At 44.1% G+C, this 22595-nt stretch overlaps 1 protein-coding gene across 2 annotated transcripts in view; it reads right to left on the bottom strand.

Annotated features, from left to right (window-relative positions):
* Window positions 1-15451: 15451 nt before the first annotated feature.
* The window catches only part of alad (aminolevulinate dehydratase), a 49882-nt gene continuing 42738 nt past the window's right edge, over window positions 15452-22595 (bottom strand). For both annotated transcript variants that reach the window (XM_078550450.1, XM_078550449.1), the window contains exons 10-12: window positions 18378-18464; window positions 17581-17710; window positions 15452-16071 (exon numbers count right to left, since the gene is read on the bottom strand). In XM_078550450.1, coding sequence (XP_078406576.1) covers window positions 16010-16071; window positions 17581-17710; window positions 18378-18464 — 279 coding nt within the window. In that variant the 3' untranslated portion in view covers window positions 15452-16009. The remainder of the gene's footprint in view (window positions 16072-17580; window positions 17711-18377; window positions 18465-22595) is intronic.

Genomic DNA, 22595 nt, shown 5'->3' with positions numbered 1-22595 from the left:
GGTGTGAAGCGGAAAGTATTCCAATTAAATCTGGAGTCAAGCAGGGCTGCCCTCCCTGTTCTGTTGAGCATCTGTAACCAGGTCAAATTGGCCTCGGGAGCCAAGGTAGATTGCGGCAAGAGTGAGGCCATGTTCTTTGGGCTGGGCTGGGCTGACCGATCCTTTGTTCCCTTTACCATCAGGTCAGACAGTCTGAAGGTGTTGGGGATATGGTTCGGAGAGACCAGGACATGTGCTAGAAACTGGAAGGAATGAGTGGCTATGGTCAAACAAAAACTGGACATGTGGAAGTCATGCTCCCTCTCCACTGCGGGTAAGAACCTGGTCATCAGGTGTGAGACACTCTTGATGTTGCTGTACCTGGCACCGGTTTGGCCCATTCCTCACTCCTGCGCTGTGGCGATCACCTGAGCCATCTTCAAAAATGGACCATGTTCGCAGGGACACAATGTACAAACCTCAAGATAAAATCTAGATAAAAGCGGAAAAAGCATGCCCAACATTGCCCTCATCCTGCCACTACTTGTGAGGTTGCATCAAGATGTGCATAGACCCTTGGTAAGCGAATACGAAGTGTCACTACGTGCTGAGGTTCTACCTGTCCCTGGTGTTGCAAAGGATGGGTCTGGCCATGCTGCCGCAGAATGCCCCAAGTAGCTGAAATGTGCCATACCACCTGCCCCTCAAGGAACAATTAATGCAGACCTTTGACCACAAGTCCATCAGACAGGGTTCTGCACATAACGTCTTAGAGGCCCTGCGGGAAGAGGAGATGGTGGATCCTGTCAGATGGTTCCCTGAGCAGACTGTCAAAGTCATTTGGCAGAATGCCTCATCGCCAGAACTTTCTATCAAGCACCAACATAGCTTGAGTGGTGGCGATAAAGGCCCTCTGCATCAGATCCTTCCTGCACACCCGGAGCCTCACATTGAATGTATACAGTAAATATTATATGCACCACAGTTGTATTGAAGCACCTCCAAGTGCGACATGATCTATGCAGAAAATTTGAATATCATTGCACTTTGTGTAATGACCATTTTGAAATGTTTTGTAATGTTCTTTTAGGTATTTTATGAATAAAGTATACTCTTGCAAAAAAAAACAAAATCAGAATATATTGAGCAAGAATGTTATGATATCAGAGCTATTAAAGTGGATGAGCAGGCTGGCTGTGGAACCATGGTACAGGAAGCTGTTCAAGCAGGGGGAGCAAGCAGGAATGTAGTATTAGTAGGGGACAGTATAGTGAGGGGGATTGACACTGTTGTCTGCAGCAAAGAGCAAGAATCGAGAAAGCGGTGTTGCCTGTCTGGTGCCAGGATTCGGGACATCTGCCCAGGGCTGGCGAGGAACTTGCAGTGGGAAGGGGAGGATCCAGTTGTCGTGGTCCATGTAGGTACGAATAGCATAGACAGGACAATGAAGGAGGTCCTGTATTGTCAGTATGAGAAGATAGGTACCAAATTAAGAAACAGAACCTCAAAGATAATATCCTCTCAATTATTACCTGAGCTACCTGCAAATTGGCATAGGGCAAATAAGATTAGAGAGATGAATGCGTGGCTAAAAGACTGGTGTGGGAGAAGTGGGTTCTGGTTTCTGGGGCACTGGCACCAATACTGGGGAAAGTGGGAGCTGTACCACTGGGACGGTCTACACCTGAACCTTGCTGGGACGTGTGTTCTTGTGAATCGCATAACTAGGGAAGTAGAGGGGGCTTTAAACTAAACACGGTGGAGAGTGGGGGTGAGGGATCAAGCTTGGGTAGATCAAGGGATAGACTCAAGGCAGGAGACCATAATAGTAGCATGGGAAATGAGGGTCAGAGAATAGCAGGCAGTTGCAGAGAGATGAAACCAACAAATACACCAATAGTCAAGACTAGATGTTACAAAGATAACAAAAAGACAAAACTGAAGGCTCTGCATCTGAATGCGTGTAGCATTCATAAAAAAGTAAATGAATTGATAGTGCACATTGAAGTAAATAAATATCATCTGATAGCAATTACAGAGACACGGCTGCAGAATGACAAGGATTGGGTTTGGAATATTGACGGGTTTATAGCCTTCAAAAAGATTAGGAAGGCAGGCAAAGGTGGAGGGTAGCACTGTTGATCAAGGATGGCATCTGTGTAATAGTTAGACATGACCTTGGTTCAGGAGATCAGAGTGTAGAATTGGGTTGGGTGAAGATGAGGAATAGTAGGGGAAAGAAGTCACTAGTGGGAGTGGTCTACAGGCCCCCTAACAGTAACCGCAATTTAGGACAAATAAGATTAGAGAGATGAATGCGTGGCTAAAAGACTGGTGTGGGAGAAGTGGGTTCTGGTTTCTGGGGCACTGGCACCAGTACTGGGGAAAGTGGGAGCTGTACCACAAGAAGGAATATTGGGTGATTGTGATAAAGAGATGGCAATAATCATGGGTGATTTTAATCTACATATAAACTGGAAAAATTAGATTGGCACTGGTAGCCTGGAAGAGGCGTTCATAGAATGTTTTCGAAATAGTTTTGTACAGGAGCATGTTCTGAAACCAGCCAGAGAGCAGGTTATATTAGACTTGGTATTGTGCAATGTGAGAGGATTAATTAATGACCTCAGAGTGAAGGCACCCCTAGGTAGCAGTGACCACAATATGATTGAATTTTACATCCAGTTCGAAAGGGTCTAAGGCTTGTATTTTAAACTTAAATAAGTGCAACTATGTGGGCATGAAAGTTGGGCTAGCTAAAGTGAACTGAGACACTAGGCTAGAGGATAGATTAATAAAGAAGCAGTGGCAGACATTTAATTGGATATTCAGAATACACAGAAGTATATTCCTGCTATAAAGAAAAATCCTAAAGGGAGGACCGACCATCTGTGGTTAACTAAAGAAGTTAAGGAAAGCATCAAACTTAAGGAAAAAGCATATAACTGGGCAAAGATGAGTGGCAGGTCAGATGATTGGTGAGAATATAAAGAACAGCAGAGAATGAATAAAAGGTTAATCAGGAGAAAGAAATTAGAATATGAGAGGAAGCTAGCTAGAAATGTAAAAACGGATAGCAAGAGTTTCTACAGGTATTTAAACAGGGAAAGAGTAAGTAAAGTGAGTGTTGGTCCTCTAGAGAGTGAGAATGCAGAGTTAATAGTACATAATGAGGAAATGCTGGATGAAATGAACAAGTATTTTGCTTCAGTCTTCTCTATAGAGGATATAAAAAACATTCCTGTAATAGCTGTAAATCAGGAGGTGGAAGGGAGAGGGGAACTTGGTGAAATTACAATCACTAGTGAAGTGGTACTGAGCAAACTGGTGGAGCTCAGGGCTGACAAGTCTTCAGGTCCTGATGGACTAATCCTAAGGCCTTAAAAGAGGTGACTAATGAGGTAATAGATGCATTGGTGTTAATTTTCCAAAATTCCCTAGATTCTGGAAAAGTTCCATCAGACTGGAAAGTAGCAAATTTCACCCCTCTATTCAAGGAGGGAGGGAGGCAGAAAACAGGAAACTATAGTCCAGTCAGCTTGACGTCTGTTGTGGCGAAGGCGTTAGAATTGATCATTAAGGAGGTTATAGCTGGGCATTTAGAGAAACTCAAGGTAATTGGGAAGAGTCAGCATGGTTTTGTGAAAGGGAAATCATGTTTAATCAATTTATTGGAGCTCTTTGAACAAGTAACATGTGCTGTTGATGAAGAGGAGCCTGTAGACATGCTGTACTTGGATTTCCAGAAGGCATTTGATAAGGTGCCACATCAAAGGTTATTGCGGAAGATAAAAGCTCATAGTGTAGGGGGTAACGTATTAGCATGGATAGAAGATTGGCTGGCTAGCAGAAAACAGAGAGTACACATACATGGGTCTTCGGATTGGCAGGATGTGACAAGTGGAATCCCACAGGGGTCTGTGCTGGGATCTCAACATTTACAATTTATATCAATGACTTAGATGAAGGGAGTGAAGGCATATAGCTAAATTTGCAGATGACACAAAGATAGGTAGGAAAGTATGTTGTGAAGACGACAGAAGGAGGTTGCAGGCGGATTGGGATAAGTTGAGTATGTGGACAGACGGAGTATAATGTGTGAAGTTGTTCACTTTGGCAGGAAGAATAAAAAAGCAGAGTATTACTTAAATGGAGAACAACTGCAGAATTCAGAGCTGCAGAGGAAGCTAGGTGTTATAATGCATGAATCACAAAAAGTTGGTATGCAGGTACAGCAAGTAATTAAGAAGGCTAATGGAATGTTACCATTTATTACGAGAGGAATTGAACATAAAAGTAAGGATGTTATGCTTCAGTTGTACAGGGCATTGGTGAGACCAAATCTCTAATATTGTGTGCAGTTTTGGTCTCCTTATTTAAGGAAGGATGTAAATGCATTGGAGGCGGTTCAGAGGAGGTTTACTAGATTGATATCTGGAATGAAAAAAGGTTAGACAGACTGGAAGAGAGTTTTACTAAATCTCACTTTCACAGTCATATTTCCTTCCTCAGTGACTGTCTCCATCTCCGACTTACTCCACGTGGATTCCAACTGAAGTTCCATCCCTCATGTTTTGAATCCACCCAGGATTACAGGTATCTCCGGGACATACAACACTCCTTGCACTGCTGTTCTCGTTGCATCCTGAGATCCACACTCAGTGCCATGCGCCACTATATGAACACACTCGACTTCTCCCTCCAGCAGCACCGACTCACACTATCTCTAAGCTGTCCTTGCCCCCAGTTTCATTTTATTCTTCGTCTCTTCCAATGCCTTAGACAGACTGGACTTGTTTCCACTGGAGTTTAGGAGAGTGAGGGGTGACTTTATTGAAGTATATAAGATCCTGAACGGTATTGACAAAGTGGACGTGGAAAGGATGTTTCCTCTTATGGGTGACTATAGGACTAAGGGACACTGTTTTAAAATTAAGGGTTGCCCTTTTAGGACAGAGATGAAGAGAATTTTTTTCTCTGAGGGTTGTGCGACTTTGGAATTCTCTGCCTCAGAAGGCGGTGGAGGTGGGGTAATTGAATATTTTTAAGGCGAAGGTAGATAGATTCTTGTTAGGCAAAGGAATCAAAGGTTATTGGGGATAGATGGGAATGTGGAATTTGAAACACAGACAGATCAGTCATTACCTTACTGAATGGCGGAGCAGGCTCAAGGGGCCAAATGGCCTACTTCTACTCCTATTTCTTATGTTTGTATTAATTAATATGTGAATACCAAGGGAAATGCAATGTTATCAGGAATATGAGTTGCTGCCTTCCAGCCTCATACCCTGACAGACCAGGTCATATGAATTACTATCTGGGCTGCCAAGCAATACATGACCACTTGTCAATAAACAACATTTTAAAGCTGTGATTACATAGCTACCAGTTGTTTGGAACTCATGCAACTCTTCTTAAAATGTTGTGTTTCTAACTTCACGAACAGGTTACAAGATGCAGAACAAGTAGTTTGTTTCAGACCAGGGAATGTCAGTCAGGTTTGGTGGCAACAAAAAGAACTGTATTGTGTACACCAAAAGTACTGCCTAGTGCTGGGTGAAGTTATTTGTTGCATATCAATTACTCCTGATTATTAGACCAAGCAGTTTTGTCTGGGCTTCAATCAACCCTCTGCTTTAATGTGACTTTTGTTTTACTTCCATAGGATTTATTTTTAGTGCAGAAAAATGGTACTTTAGCAGAAATAGTAGCATCATAGTTATATGACTGGGCAAGTCAAACCAAGACCTGGACTAATGATCCAGAGACATGAGTTCAAGTCCCATCACAGTGGTTGAGGAATTTAAATTCAGTTAATTAAAACAACCTAAAACTTTTTAAAATAAGTTAGTATCAATAATGGTGATCATGAAATTTGCTGTCCTTTCCTGGTCAGGAGTATGTGATTCCAAACCCACAGCAATGTGATTGACTCTGAACTGCCATCTTAATTGGCCTAGCAAGTCTGTCAGTTGTCCAGATGTTGGCTCACCACCACGTTCTCAAGGGCAATTAGGGATGGACAGTAATTGCTGGCCTAGCCAGCAAAACCCACATCCCATGAATGAATTAAAAAAAACAAAAGTAGATTCTTAATCACAAAGTTATCAGTTTCGTTAGAAAATGCTACAATTCCATGCCAAAAAGGTACTATCACCATCAAGAGGACTCTGCTGTATTGTATCTTCCAGCTGAGGCGTATCAACTTATCTCAACTGGTAGCAGTTTCACTCCTTAGAACGTTGTGGGTTCAAGTCCCATTCTAGGCTTTAAGCACATACTGCAATCTGATATTCCTGTGAGTGTTGCATTTTTGAAGATACCATCCTTTCAAATAGGCTCTGTCTAAATACTCATTTGATTCAAATGATGTTTAAAATTCATGACATCATTTAAGGAGTAGTGAGCTCTCCCAGTGTCCTGGCCAACATTTCTCCCTCCACTAATAACAGCCATCAAAGTCAATCTGGTGTTTTCTGTGGATACATCAAAATTACATAGAATGCACAGCATTGAAACAAATCTTATGGCCCAACTGGTCCATGCTAGTGATAGTATTCCACTGAGCTCTACTCATTTCTCCCTCATGTATTTATCTACCCTCCCCTTAAATTCATCCATGTACTTGTCTCAACTACGCCTTATACATTTCAATAAGAAAGAAATGTTCCAAGGGGAGAGCCCACCATCCGTGATTAACTAAAAAAGTTAAATGCACTATTAAACTTAAAGAAAAAGCATATAATTACGCAAAGATGGGTGGCAGGTCAGAAGATTGGAAAGAATGTAAAGAACGGCAAAGAATGGCAAAAAGAATAATAAGGAGGGAAAAATGAGAGTATGAGAGAAAGCTAGCTAGTGATATCAAGACGAATAGTAAGAGCTTCTACAGATATTTAAATAAGAAAAGAGTTAACAAAATGAGCGTTGGTCCTATCGAGTGCGTCTGGGGAATTGATAATGGAAAGTAGGGAGATGGCGGATGAATTAAACAGGGGTTTTGCTTCAGTCTTCACTATAGAGGACACAAGTAACATCCCAGAAATAGCTGTAAATCAGGAATTGGAAGTAAAGGAGAAACTCGGGAATGTTACAATCACCGGGGAATTAGTATTGAGCAAATTGTTGGGGCTGCAGGCTGACAAATCGCCAGGTACAGATGGGCTTCACCCTAAGGTCTTGAAAGAAGTGGCTAGTAAGATAGTTCATGCACTAGTTTTAATTTTGCAAAATTCCCTAGTTTTGGGGAAGGTTCCATTAGATTGGAAAATAGTAAATATAACTCCTTTATTGTGGAACTAGTGATCCAGAGATCCAGGTTAATGCTCTGGGGACCGGGTCCGAATCCCACCATGGCAGATGGTGGATTTTGAATTCAATAAAAATCTGGAATTAAAAGGGTAATGATGACCATGAAACCATTGTCAATCTGGTTCACTAATGTCCTTTAGAGAAGGAAATCTGCTGTCCTTACCTGGTCTGGCCTACATGTGACTCCAGACCCACAGCAATGTGGTTGGCTCTTAAATACCCTCTGAGATGGCCTAGCAAATCACTCAGTTGTATGAAACCCCTACAAAGTCATAAAAAAAGGAATGAAACCAGATGGACCACACAGCATCGACCTAGGCACCGGAAAAAACAACAGCAAACTCAACCCTGTTGACACTGCAAAGTCCTCCTTACCAACATCTGGGGGCTTGTGCCAAAATTGGGAGAGCTGTCTCACAGATTAGTCAAACAACAGCCTGACGTAGTCATCTTCACATAATCATACCTTACAGATAATGTCCCAGATACCACCATTACCACCCCTGGGTATGTCCTGTCCCACCGGCAGGACAGACCCAGCAGAGGTAGTGGCACAGCGGCATACAGTCGGGAGGGAGTTGCCCTGGGAGTCCTCAACATCAACTCCAGACCCCATGAAGTCTCATGGCATCAGATCAAACATGGGCAAGGAAACTTCCTCCTGATTACCACATACTGCCCCCACCCCCCACCCCCTCAGCTGATGAATCAGTGCTCCTGCATGTTGAACACCGCTTGGAGGAAGCACTGAGGGTGGCAAGGACACAGAGAGTACTCTGGGTGGGGGACTTCAATGTTCATCACCAAGAGTGGCTCGGTAGCACCACTACGGAACGAGCTGTCGGAGTCATAAAGAACATAGCTGCTGACTGGGTTTGCATCAGGTGGTGAGGGAACGAACAAGAAGGAAAAACATACTTGATCTCATCCTCACCAACCTGTATGCCGCAGATGCATCTGTCCATGACTGTATCGGTAGGAGTGACCACTGCACGGTCGTTGTGGAGATGAAGTCCCACCTTCACATTGAGGATACACGCCATCGTGTTGTGTGGCACTACCACCATGCTAAATTGGATAGATTTCAAACAGATCTAGCAACTCAAGACTGGGCATCCATGAGGCACTATGGGCCATCAGCAGCAGCAAAACTGTACTCGAATACAATCTGTAACCTCATGGCCCGGCATAGCCCCTGCTCTACCATCACCATCAAGCCAGGGGATCAACCCTGGTTCAATGATGAGTGCAGGAGGGCATGCCAGGAGCAATACCAGGCATACTTAAAAATGAGGTGCTAACCTGGCGAAGCTATAACGCAGGACTATTTGCGTGCCAAACAGCACAAGCAGCAAGTGAGTTAAGAGATCCCACAACCAACGGATCAGATCTAAGCTCTGCAGTCCTGCCACATCCAGTCGTGAATGGTGGTGGACAATTAAACAACTCACTGGAAGAGGAGGCTCCACAAATATCCCCATCCTCAATGATGGGGGAGCCCAACACATCAGTGCAAAAGATAAGGCTGAAGCATTTGCTACAATCTTCAGCCAGATGTGCCAAGTGGATGATCCATCTCGGCCTCCTTCAGAGGTGCCCAGCATCACAGATGCCAGTCTTCAGCCAATTCGATTCACTCCACATGATATCAAGAAATGGCTGAAGGCAGTAAATACTGCAAAGGCTATGGACCCTGACAATATTCCAGCAATAGTACTGAAGACTTGTGCTCCAGAACTTTCCGCGCCCGTAGCCAAGCTGTTCCAGTGCAGCTACAACACTGGCATCTACCCAGCTATGTGGACAATTACCCAGGTATGTCCTGTACACAAAATGAAGGACAAATACAACCCAGCAACAATGGGCCAGCATTTATTGCCGATCCCTCGTTGCCCATGAGAAGATGGTGTGAGTTGCCTTCTTGAACCGCTGCAGTTCATGTGGTGTAGGTACACCCACAGTGCTGTTAGGGAGGGAGTTCCAGGATTTTGACCCAGCAACAGTGAAGGAACGGCGATATATTTCCATGTCAGGATGGTGAGTGACTTGGAGGGGAACCTCCAGATGGTGGTGTTCCCATGCTGCCCTTGTCTTTCTAGATGGTAGTGTTCGTGGGTTTGGAAGGTGCTGTCTAAGGAGCACAGGTGAATTCCTGCAGTGCATCTTGTAGATGGTACACACTGCTGCTATTGTGCGTTGGTGGCAGAGGGAGTGAATGTTTGTGGATGGGGTGCCAATCAAGCAGACTGCTTTGTCCTGAATGGTGTCCAGCTTCTTGAGTGTTGTGGGAGCTGCACTCATCCAGACAAAGAGGGAGTATTCCATCACAATCCTGACTTGTGCCTTGTAGATGGTGGACAGGCTTTGGGGAATCAGGAGGTGAGTTACTCATTGCACGAGCCCTAACCTCTGACCTGTTCTTGTAGCTACAGTATTTATATGGCTAATCCAGTTCAGTTTCTGGTCAATGGTAACCCCCAGGATGTTGATAGTGGGAGATTCAGTGATGGTAATGCCATTGAACGTAAAGGGGCAATGGTTAGATTCTCTATTGTTGGAGATGGTCATTGCCTGGCACTTGTGTGGCTCGAATGTTATTTGCCACTTGTCAGCTCAAGCCTGGATATTGTCCTTGTTGCATTTGGACATGGACTGCTTCAGTATCTGAGGAGTTACAGATGATGCTGAACATTGTGCAATCATCAGCGAACATCCCCACTTTTGACCTTATGATAGAAGAAAGGTCATTGATGAAGCAGCTGAAGATGGTTTGGCCTAGGACTCTAACCTGAGGAACTCCTGCAGTGATGTCCTGGAGCTGAGGTGACTAACCTCCAACAACTACAATCATCTTCCTTCTGTCACAGGGAAAATGTTAGAACCTATTATTAAAGATGTTATAGCAGGGCACTTAGAAAAATTCAAGGCAATCAGGCAGAGTCAACATGGTTTTGTAAAAGGGAAATCATGTTTAATCAATTTATTGGAGTTCTTTCAAGGAGTCACATGTGGATAAAGAGAACCGGTGGATGTACTGTACTTAGATTTCCAGAAGGCATTTGATAAAGTGCCACATCAAAGGTATTGGAGAAAATAAAAGCTCATGGTGTAGGGGGCAACAAATTGGCAGGGATAGAAGATTTGTTAACTCACAGAAAGCAGAATTGGCATAAATGGGTCTTTTTCTGGTTGGCAGGATGTGACGAGTGGTGTGCCACAGGGATCAGTGCTAAGGCCTCAACGTTTTACAATTTATGTAAATGATTTAGAAGGAATGGTGGCTAAATTTGCTGATGACACAAAGATAAGTAGGAAAGTAAATTGTGAAGAGAATGTAAGGAGGCTACAAAGTGACACAGATAGGTTGTGAGTGGGCAAAGATCTGGCAAATGGAGTATAATGTGGGAAAATGTCAAATTGTTCATTTTGGCAGGAAGAATAAAAAGGAAGCTTATTATCCAAATGGTGAAAGATTGCAGAGCTCTGAGATTCAGAGGGATCTGGGTATCCTAGTGCATGAGTCACAAAAGGTTCGTATGCGGATACAGCAGGTAATTAGGAAAGCTAATAGAATGTTATTATTTTTCATGAGGGGAATTGATTACAAAAGTAGGGAGGTTATACTTCAGTTATACCGGGCACTGTTGAGATCACATCTGTAGTACTGTATACAGTACTGGTCTCCTTATTTAAAGAAAGATGTAAATGCATTAAAAGCAGTTCAGAGAAGGTTTACGAGACTAATACCAGGAATGGGTGGGTTGTCTTTTGAGGAAAGGCTGGACAGGTTAGGCTTGTATCCACTCGAATTTAGACAAGTAAGAGGCAGCTTGATTGAAACATATAAGATCCTGAGTGGTTTTGACAGGGCGGATGTGGAGAGGATGTTTCCTCTTGTGAGAGAATCTAGAACTAGGGGTCATTGTTTAAAAATAAGGGGTCACTCATTTAAGACAGAGATGAGGAGAATTTTTTTCTCTCAGATTGTTGTCTTTGGAACTCGCTTCCTCAAAAGGTGGTGGAAGCAGAGTCTTTGAATATTTTTGATGCAGAGCTAGATAGATTCTTGATTAACAAGGGGGTGAAAGGTTATTGGGGGTGTGTGGGGTTGAGGTTACATTCAGATCAACCATGATCTTATTGAATGGCAGAGCCGGCTCGAGGGGCCGAGTGGCCTACTGCTCCTAATTTGTATGTTCGTGGTAGTGAGTTCCACATTCTTAACATTCTTTGGATAAAGAAGTTTCTCCTGAATTCCCTATTGGATTATTAGTGACTATTGTATATTTATGTTCCCCCACACATAGAAACATCATCTCAAAGTCTCCTCTATTAAACCCTTTCATAACATGAAAGGCATTTTTCTGATTACCCCTCAGCTCTCCCTTTTTGAGAAGAGCCCCAACCTGTTCTAACTTTCATGATAGGTCTCTCAGTTCTTGTATCATCCTTGTAGATTTTTTTTGCACCTTCTCCAGTGCTTCCATATCCCTTTTTTATATATAGAGACCAGAATTGTGCACAGTACTCTTAAGTGTGGACTAACCAAGGTTCTGGACAAATTTAACAAAACGTCCCTCGTTTAGACATGAACCCTTGTGCTTCGTTTCCTTTTTATGGCCTTATTAACATGTGTTGCTAATTTGAATGATATATCTGTAACCCTAGAACCCGCTGTTCCTCTAACTCATTTAGACACTTATTTTCAAGAAAGATGTGGCAGCCTTATTCTTCCTACCAAAATGCATTCACTCACACTTAACTGTATTGAAGTTTATTTGCCAATTACACAGCCATCCTTTCTCAGAATTAACTGCACCACTCACCCTCCCGTCTGTTGCCATCCAGCAATTTTGAAATTGTACTTCCAGTTCCTGATTTCAAGCGAGTTATGTAAATGGTGAACAAGATTGGTCCCAGCGCCAATCCCTGTAGATCCACTTCCCATCTTTTATCAGTTTGAGTAATTATCCTTCGCCCCACTCTCTTTTCTATTTTACAGGTAGCTTGTTGGGGGTCGGTTAGCTCAGTTGGTTAGATGATTAGAGTATGGTATAGAATAACGCCAACAGTATAGGTTCAATTCCCCTATCGGCTGAGTTATTTCTTGGCACCTGCTTCCTCTCCTTACCCCATAGTGATATCATGGTATAAACCATAATTGGCAACCCTTGGTCAACAAGGACAGTACATAGAGAGAGAGCGCGAGCCAGCTTGCTATCCATTCTGCTACCTGTCCTCAATCTCTGATCTTAGTCATGAGTCTACGCAGTACCTTACCAAAGTCCTTTTGAAAATCCAAATATATTACATCTACTACATTACCCTAGTCTACTCTTTCTATTACAGCTTTAAAGAATTCAATAAGGTTGGTCAAAAATGATCTTCCATTTTGAAATCCATATTTTCAGTTTTTAGATATTTTTCTATTCCTACCACTGATGTTAAGCTAACTGGTCTATATTACCTGGTTTGTTCTACCTTCCTTTTTATATATAAGAATCACATTCTGGCACTGGGTCTGCCAGTCCTCTGACACTATTCTATTTACACTTTTCTATTGAATTTATACGTAGTAATACTTTTGTTACCTGTTCCCTATTTTTTTTAATATGTGGGGATGCAATCCATCCTAAGGTGTTTATCCTTTCTAGTTTATCAATTATCTTGCCCTTTCTATCTTAAATGTCATTACATCTTTTTTGATGTCTTCTTCTAAAGTCATATTCACCCTGTTTAACCTTCAGTAAATACTGATGCAAAATATTCAGTATTTCTGGAAATACTCATCAGTCAGGCAGCATCTGTGCAGAGAGAAACAGAGTTAGTATTTTAGGTCAATGACTTCTTGGCAGAACTGCATTAGAGATGTAACAGGTTTTAAACACAGAAGCAGAGAAAGTGGGGAGGGGAGGAAGAAAAGGGAAGGTCTGTGACAGGGTTGAAGCAGGAGAGATTATATGACAAAAGCAATGATGGTGCAAGGCAAAAGGGGTAAAACAAAAGATGACTCTAGAGTATCTGTAAATGTCAAAAGCAGAATTGTTACCGACAACAACTGCAAACGTGCGATCAGTAGTTATAATTTGAAATTGTTGAACTTAATATTCAGTCTGGAAGGCTGTAAAGTGACTAACTGAAAGAGAAGGCACTGTTCCACTAGCTTACATTCAGCTCCATTGGAACAATGTAGGAGGCCAAGGACAGAGAGAGAGAGAGAGAGAGAGTGGGGTTGAGAATTCAAATGACAGGTGACCGGACACTTATGGGAACACTTCTGACTGAATGGAGATATTCTGCAAAAATGATGACTCAGTCTGCATTTGTCCTCAACAATCTATAATGCACTCGTACACTAAAATGAAAAAAATACAAGTAACCCTATTTCATCTGGAAGGAGCTTTTGGCGCCCAGGAAAGTGGGAAGGGAAGAGGTATAAAGGGATTTATTCCTCTCCCCTTTTTATCCCACTCCCATATCCATGAAGGAATGAAAGAATGTAGTCAGAGCCTCTGCAATTTCCACCGTTATTTCCCTTAATAACCATGGATGCAATCTATTTGGACCAGGTGACTTATCTGCTTTTGAACCCTGCCAACATTTTAAGTACCTTCTCTCCATCTATTTTTATCCAATATAATACTTCTACTGCCTCCTCCTTTACAGCTACATTGGCAGCATCCTCTTCTCTGGTGGAGACAGGTGTAAGATACTCATTTAATACAACAGCCAGGCCCTATGCCTTCACAAGAATATCTCCTTTTTGGTGCCTAATCGGCCCAACCTTTCCTTTGACTACCCTTTTATTATTTGCGTTGATAAAATACTTCTGTGTTCCCATTTATGTACCCACTAATCTGTTCTCATACACTCTCTTTCCCCTTCTTATTCCCTTTTTACCTCCTCTGTACATTCTATATTTCTGTACCTCTGCATATTTTCCCTGCCTTTTTGGAAAATTCCTATAAGAACATAAGAAATAAGAGCAGGAGGGCGTACAGGATCATTCAGCCCCTCGAGCCTGCTCCACTACTCATTAAGATCTTGGCTAATCTTCTACCTTAACTCCACCTTGCCATCCTATTTCCAGATCTCTTGATTTCCTTAGTGCTGAAAACTCTTATCAATCTCAGCCTTGAATTTATTCAACAACTCAGAATTCTCAGTTATTCCAAAAATTCAAAGCCCTTTGAGTGAAGAAATTTCTCCACATCCCAGCCCTAAATGGCTGACCCCTTATCCTGAGAATAGGTCCCCTATTTCCAGATTCTCCAGCCAGGGAAGAGTATGGGAGTGCTCAATACTCTCACTGCAGGAACAGCTGGCTCGAAACTCACATTGCAAGAACAAAATCATTGCATCGTTACAGCAGTGAAGAAGGCCTTTTGGTCCATTGCGTCCAAGCCAACTCTCTGTATGAGCAACTCAGCTAGTCCCACTCCCTGGGCCTTTCCCTGTAGTTCTGCAAAGGCTCATCCAATTTCTTTTTGAAAACCATGATTGAATCTGACTCTGTCACACTCTCAAGCAGCACATTCTGGATCCTAACAACTTGCTGCATAAAAAGGTTTTCCTCATTTCACTTTTGTTCTTTTTGGCAATCACCTGAAATCTGTGTTCTCCAGTTCTCAACCCTTTCTCCAATGGGAACAGTTTCTCTCTATCTACAGTGTCCAAACCCTTCTTGATTTTGAATACCTCTATCAAGTATCCTTTCAACCATCTCTTCTCTAAGGAGAACAATCCCAGCTTCTCCAATCTGTCCATTTAACTGAAGTCTCTCATCCCTGGAACTATTCTCTATCTTTTCTGCACCCTCTCTAAAGCATTCACATCCTTCCTAAAGTGTGGCCCAGAACTGAACAGTGTATTGCAGTTGAGGCCAAACCAATATTTTATAAAGATTCATCACAACAGCTGGTTGTGTTCTACCTAGTCTGGGAGCACATAATAATCACACTGGGTGATAAAGCTGGTAAAAATGTTTCCCTCTCCAAATATCCTAATGGACATAAAAAAGTATCCTCCGCACCCCACCCCCAAAGATGAATATTATAAATATAGCTACAGTTTTATGAATGGGTCAGGGAATTACAAGGAAACACAATGAAACTCAAAAGAAGTGACTCACTCCAACTCTAAGAGGCAGAGTAAACGGCACTTAGTTTCTTAGCTTGTTTTATTAAAACAGAAAATTCTGTTGAATTTGCAATTGTTCACAGGGTTTCACATTTCAATTACAAGTAATATAGGTAACGTGTAATAGAATGCATCAAAAGGCACATGTCAGCAACGGTTACAACACAGTACATTAAAATCCCTGTCACATGATTCATTCACGAAGCCTGTCAATTCATTCAGTTTAAGATCCCTGATGCTCTGTGTGCTTTCAAAGCACAACAGATCCTTCACAAAAATCAGACACTTAACAGAAATGCAGTCAATCAACTGGACAATCTTCCAACCGCTCACTTCATTGACTTTCTCTTCCACTCACACATTATGCAACTAAATCAGAAAGGTGCTAAACACTTCTGTAAAAATCTATTTTGGTTTAACACGGGAGTTCAGGTTTAAAAGCATGTATTTGGAATAATATTGGCTGTGGTACCTGACATAAACAGGAGAGGGGGAGAGGGTGAACATGAGAAGGGAGGTTTATGGGAATGGTTATAATTCCCCATAACCCTGTGTGTTCTGTGTCCTAGACGAAGTGGCATCAAATGTCCTTCAGCCATTTCAGGATCTGTGGCACATAGTACGTGATGATGATATCAGCACCTATGGGCAGAATAAACATCACACAAGTAAATTATCATTACACTTAAATAAACATTGAACTGGAAAAAAATCTCCAGCCGGATCCACCAGCCAGTGCACATCTTACTGTGCTCGAGGAGGAATGGGGAATGATGGGATTGTCACTGCAACAGATTACACTAAAACTACCCAGAGAATGTCCAGCAGGCGTGTCAATAGAGAACCAGGGCAATTCAGTTAACACATCCATACAATATCCTCAAGAAGGAGCAATCAATGAGAAATTCCCTACAGAATGTCCCACCTGAGCCAGTCCCCATAGAATGTCCCACTTGAGCCAGCCTCCTATAGAATGTTCCACCCGAGCCAGTCCCCCCTATAGGATGTCCCACTGAGAACCTGTAAAAACATTCCAGGAGGGACTGAGCAATTCTTGTATCCATAACCTACTTGCCTGGCTCCTGAAGATATTTGCAATGTCTCTGAATGTCAGAGTGCAGTGGAGCTCATTAACCAGGTGCCAATTTCAAAAGATTTAAGAGAAACAAGAATTAGTCTGAGTTCCTCCCCAGCCACTGTCCACTTATCTCTGCTGGATTGTATATGGCAGCGTACAAGCACATTGTGCACGGGTAGTGTCTCAGTGGTGACGCTCTACATGGTTGAATAGCTGGTTACCATATGTTGTCCAGGTTCACATCTAAAGAATGATCATTTGGTGAAGGTACCCAAGGGCTGTCACAGCCACTGGACCAAAACCAACAGCAGCTAGTTCCTTTAGCAGAGGGGACAGGACATAGTCTGAGCTATCCATACATCAGCACTGTCCAAGAGAAGCTTACTGGACAACAGAAAGTCAGACTAATTTTTTCCTGTTTGTTCAGGCACAACTATTATATCATTGTACAAGAAATACTCTAGGTGGACATTCTATGTAGATTGCCTGAATTTCAAATAAAAACAAACCTAAGTTCTCCCTTTTAAAGGGGCACAACTAATTGAAAGCAAAACCACACAAGAGTGGAAACTTTAATATTTTTGTCAGTCTCCACCAAATACTCCATTCACTGCAGTACATACTGGACGTGGAAGGTTTCCAGCATCCCAGCAGACACCACATGCTCCTTCTCCAGAGCAACCTGGACAAAGCAAGAGAAGAGAGGCAGGCAGAGCAACCCCCTCCCCCCGCTCCCAATAGGAGTCACGACCAACCTGGACCTGTAGATGGCCACCTTGGCCAACCTGGACCTGTGGATGGCCACCTTGGCCAGCTCTAGAAGCAAAGCCAAAAGGAGGTCCTTTGCCTTTCCCACTTCCTGCCAACTCCCGCACTGGGTGACCAAAGATCAGGACCATCAAAGGCAACTACAAAATAACTCAGGCTCCATATTCCCCCAGCGCCTGTGTTCTTGGGGACTGCACAGAGCTTGCTATGAATTGCAGGGTCTATGGACACAGCGCTGGAACCTGGTTTCATGCAAGGGATTAACACACTGGTAGGAGTGCTGATTGTTTGGTTAAGAATGTTACCTGCCCTCCTGAAGCTGGTCAGAGTCTCCATGACAGCAGTCTTGAGGTCAAACGCTCCAGCCTGGGCGCCATGCCACAGCATCGCAAATTCTCCTGAGACATGGTAAATTGCCAGCGGATGTGAGGGGTGCTGAAGGGAGAGAGAGAGAGCTGACTAACTGCTAAACACAAAGCAGTCAGTAAATGCAACAAATCACTAAATTCAGAGAAATCATCTTGACATTCTGATGCATTGTGCACTCTGTATCTCAGCAGCTATACTGAACTTCACCCAACGGTCAGTGACATTGCCTTCAGGTAGAGATGACGGTAGCCCATTAGAATACAGTAGGCAGGAAACTCGGAACATGACTCCAAGTGGCTCTTCACCACAACAGGAATACTCCTGCCTTCACTGAGCTAAATAACAAGCCACTCAGAAACCAAATGAAGAGTCTATCTGCTCCAACAGGACCCATGACAACAAGACTCAATGTTCCACAGCCAGGAGAAGAACACTAATGAAGATGAACCCTTCCTCCAGGCAGCCTCCTTCTGTGATTCTGTGAATCACTATCCTCAAGAAGAGACGGGATGAAATTACTGGAGAAAAAACTCCTCCAGCTCAGGCCACTGTCAACTGAGGGACCCCAAACCCTATAAACCCAGCCCACCATGAGCTGAGGGGCCCCAAACCCTATAAACAGAAGCCACTATCAGCTAGGCGCTCCCAAAGCCTATAAACTCAGCTTGCTGACTGCACAAAATCAGTCACCCCTGCCACAGCTAACAGGAAAAGGGAATGTACACAAACTTACTTTGCTTTTCAACTCGCGGACAATGTCCAGGTAAGGCATTCCTGGTTTGACCATCAGCATGTCTGCTCCCTCACGCACATCACGGTCCTGCACCAAGGGAGTAATCAGTTAATTCCAGCAATGCACTGACACACAGGTAGACTCACACCCCAACTGTACACAATCCCAATAACCAGCCAGAGCCGTTGATTGTTGCCCCCATTCCCAATGACCTTTAACATCACCATGACAGTACTCAACATCAACTGAACTCTATCCTGGAAAGCCCTCAGCTAGCTTAGGCCAGCACAATACACATCCACGTACACAGCCTGGTATATCAATCCTGTTATTTATCTGTTTTTGGGGGAGATCAGGAGATCTTAGCAGGATTGTCATTCCCCATCCCAAGCTGTCCTGAAAGATGTTGGGGGACCTTTGGCAATTGTTTGTACAATGGAATGGTTTGCTCACTTCAGAGGGCATTAAGAGCCATTATGTTGACGGCAGTGGATTTCTTTCATTCATGAACAATGTGATTTCATTTGTGCACATTTTTTTCCAGACTTATTGCATTCAATTGCACAACCTACCATGGTAGAACTTAAAAACATGGGGCAGAATTTTGCCCTTGGTGGGCGAGCGAGCCCCACTGGCTCAGCGGTGGGCGGGCAGCCGACCCCCGCCGCCGAAACGGGGCCCGCCGCCATTTTGAGTGGGTGGGCTAATTAAGGCCCGCCAGCGGCCTGCCCGACAGGAAGCGCTATGTGCTTCCTGTACGGGGGGGGGGGGGAGGAGGGAATCCCCAACTGTCAAAGTGCGCTCTTTCGCGCACGCGTGCAAAAGAATGCACTGCCCCCGAGACAAAGTGCTGTCTCAGGGAGTTTACTGACAGGTAAGAAAAGTCAAAAAATAGAGAAATATTAAAATTATTAACATGTCCCCCTCATGTGACAATGTCACACGAGATGGGACATGTTAATAAGAAACACATAAAATTCATTAAATTTTTAAAAAACGGACATGAAACTTCATCCCGCCAGTGGATGAAGTTTCATGAATAATTAGGAGCCCGCTGGTGCTCCTGGCCTGCCCGCCAGCCCTTGGACGGGCAGGTTTTTAACAAGGTTAATTAGCCTGTCAATGGCCTTAATTGGTCATTGACAGGTCGGCGGGCGGACAGCTGATTTCGCTGTCCGCACGCCTTCCTGAAGATTTAAATGGACCGGGATGATGTCAGGGGTTCCTCCCAACGTCATTTTCCCCTTGGCGAGCGGACCTCACCCCCAGATCGCCGAGGGGAAAATCCTGGCCATGAAGTCCAGGTTGCCATCCCAGAATCATAAGTACTACAGCAGAATACCTGTCTATATATATATATATATATAAAACTTGACAAAAGTACAGAAAACATGACTTACAATTTACACAGTAACCCTCTCCAGCCACACACCCTGCACACTAAAACTCCCCACGCAACACAAACTACCATATCCCTGCAAATATTTTAGAAATTTATTGTAAGGATGTTGGTGCTGCTGACAAGGTTGGCATATATTGCCCAACTTTATTTGCCCTGAGGCGATGGTGTTGGCGCCTTGTTCTTGCACCCCTGCATTGTACGTGGTGAAGGTGCTCCTCCAACAGTGTTAACTTGACATTGTTGGCACAGACATGCAAGGCTCTTCTCACACCATCTTAGATTGTTTTTTTTTAATCATTCATGGGATGTTGGCTTGGCGGGCTGGGCCAACATTTATTGCCCATTCCTAGTTGCCCTTGAGAAGGTGGTGGTGAGCTGCCTTCTTGAACCGCTGCAGTCCCTGTGGCATAGGTACACCCACAGTGCTGTTAGGGAGGGAGTTCCAGGATTTTGACCCAGCGACAGTGAAGGAACGGCGATATATTTCCCAGTCAGGATGGTGAGTGACTTGGAGGGGAACTTCCAGGTGGTGGTGTTCCCATCTATCTGCTGCCCTTGTCCTTCTAGATGGTAGTGTTCGTGGGTTTGGAAGGTGCTGTCTAATGAGGCTTGGTGAATTCCTGCAGTGCATCATGTAGATGGTACACACTGCTGTCACTGTGCATCAGTGGTGGAAGGAGTGAATGTTTGTGGATATGGTGCCAATCAAGCGGCCTGCTTTCTCCTGGACGGTGTCGAGTTTCTTGAGTGTTGTGGGAGCTGCACTTATTCATGAAAATGGGGAGTATTCCATCACACTCCTGCCTTGTGCCTTGTAGATGGTGGACAGGCTATGGGGAGTCAGGAAGTGAGTTATTCGCTGCAGAATTCCTAGCCTCTGACCTGCTGTTGTAGCCACATTATTTATATGGCTATTCCAGTTCAGTTTCTGGTCAATGATAACCCCCAGGATATTGATAGTGGGGGGGGATTCAGTGATGGTAATGCCATTGAACATCAAGGGGCAATGGTTTGATTCTCTCTTGTTGGAGATGGTCATTGCCTGGTACTTGTGTGGCGCGAATGTTACTTGCCACTTGTCAGCCCCAAGCCTGGATATTGTCCAGGTCTTGCTGCAATTGGACATGGACTGTTTCAGTATCTGAGGAGTTGTGAATGGTGCTGAACATTGTACAATCATTAGCGAACATCCCCACTTTTGACCTTTTGATGGAAGGAAGGTCATTGATGAAGCAGCTAAGATGGTTGGGCCGAGGACACTACCCTGAGGAACTCCTGCAGTGATGTCCTGGAACTGAGATGACCGTCCTCCAACAACCACAGCCACCTTCCTTTGTGCTAGGTATGACTCCAACCAGGGAGAGTTTTCCCCCGATTCCCACTGACTTGTTTTGCTAGGGTTCCTTGATGCCACAATTGGTCAAATGCAGCCTTGATGTCAGGGCAGTCACTCTCACCTCACCTCCGGAGTTCAGCTCTTTTGTTCATGTTTGAACAAAGGCAGGAATGAGGTCAGGAGCTGAGTGGCCCTGGCAGAACCCAAACTGGGTGTCAGGGAGCAGGTTATTTCTGTGCAAGTGCTGCATGATAGCACTGTTGATGACCCCTTGCATTATTTTACTGATGATCAAGAGTAGACTGATGGGGCAGTAATTGGCTGGGTTGGATTTGTCCTGCTTTTTGTGGACAGGACATACCTGGGCTATTTTCCACATAGCCAGGTAGATGCCAGTGTTGTAGCTGTACTGGAACAGCTTGGCTAGGGGCAAGTTCTGGAGCACAAGTCTTCAGTACTATTGCCGGAATATTGTCAGGGCCCATAGCCTTGCAGTGTTTAGTGCCTTCAGCCATTTCTTGATATCACATGGAATGAATCGAATTGGTTGAAGTCTGGCATCTGTGATACTGGGGACCTCCAGAGGAGGAGATGGATCATCCACTTGGCACTTCTGGCTGAAGATTGTAGCAAATTCTTCAGCCTTTTCTTTGGCACTGATGTGCTGGGCTCCCCCATCATTGAGGGTGGGGATACTTGTGGAGCCTCCTCCTCCAATGAGTTGTTTAAGAGTCTATCACCATTCATGACTGGATGTGGCAGGACTGCAGAACTTAGACCTGATCTGCTAGTTATGGGATCACTTAGCTCTGTCTATCACTTGTTGCTTATGCTGTTTGGCATGCAAGTAGTCCTGTGTTTTAGCTTCACCAGGTTTACACCTCTTTTTTAGGTATGCCTGGTGCTGCTTCTGGCATGCCCTCCTGCACTTTTCATTGAACCAGGGTTGATCCCCTGGCTTGATGGTAATGGTAGAGTGGGGGATATGCCGGGCTATAGGCTACAGATTGTGGTTGAGTACAATTCTGCTGCTGATGACCCACAGTGCCTCATGGATGCCCAGTCTTAAGTTGCTAGCTCTGTTTGAAATCTATCCCATTTAGCATGTTGGCAGTGCCACACATGATGGAGGGTATCCTCAATGTGAAGGCAGGACTTCGTCTCCATAACGATGGTGCGGTAGTCACTCCTACCGATACTGTCATGGACAGATGCATCTGCGGCAGACAGGTTGGTGATGATGAGGTCAAGTATGCTTTTCCCTCTTGTTGGTCCCCTCGCCACCTGCTGCAGACCCAGTCTAGCAACTATGTCCTTTAGGATTCGGCCAGCTCAGTCAGTAGCTGTGCTACTGAACCACTCTTGGTGATGAACATTGAAGTCTCCCACCCAGAGTACATTTTGCACCCTTGCCACCCTCAGTGCTTCCTCCAAGTGGTGTTCAATATGGTGGAGCACTGATTCATCAGCTGAGGGGGGC

This window comes from Cetorhinus maximus, chromosome 10 (assembly GCF_964194155.1).
Source record: "Cetorhinus maximus chromosome 10, sCetMax3.hap1.1, whole genome shotgun sequence".
Lineage (NCBI taxonomy): Eukaryota > Metazoa > Chordata > Chondrichthyes > Lamniformes > Cetorhinidae > Cetorhinus > Cetorhinus maximus.
Note: the sequence above shows the minus strand (reverse complement) of the source record. Positions and strands in the feature narration are given on the sequence as shown.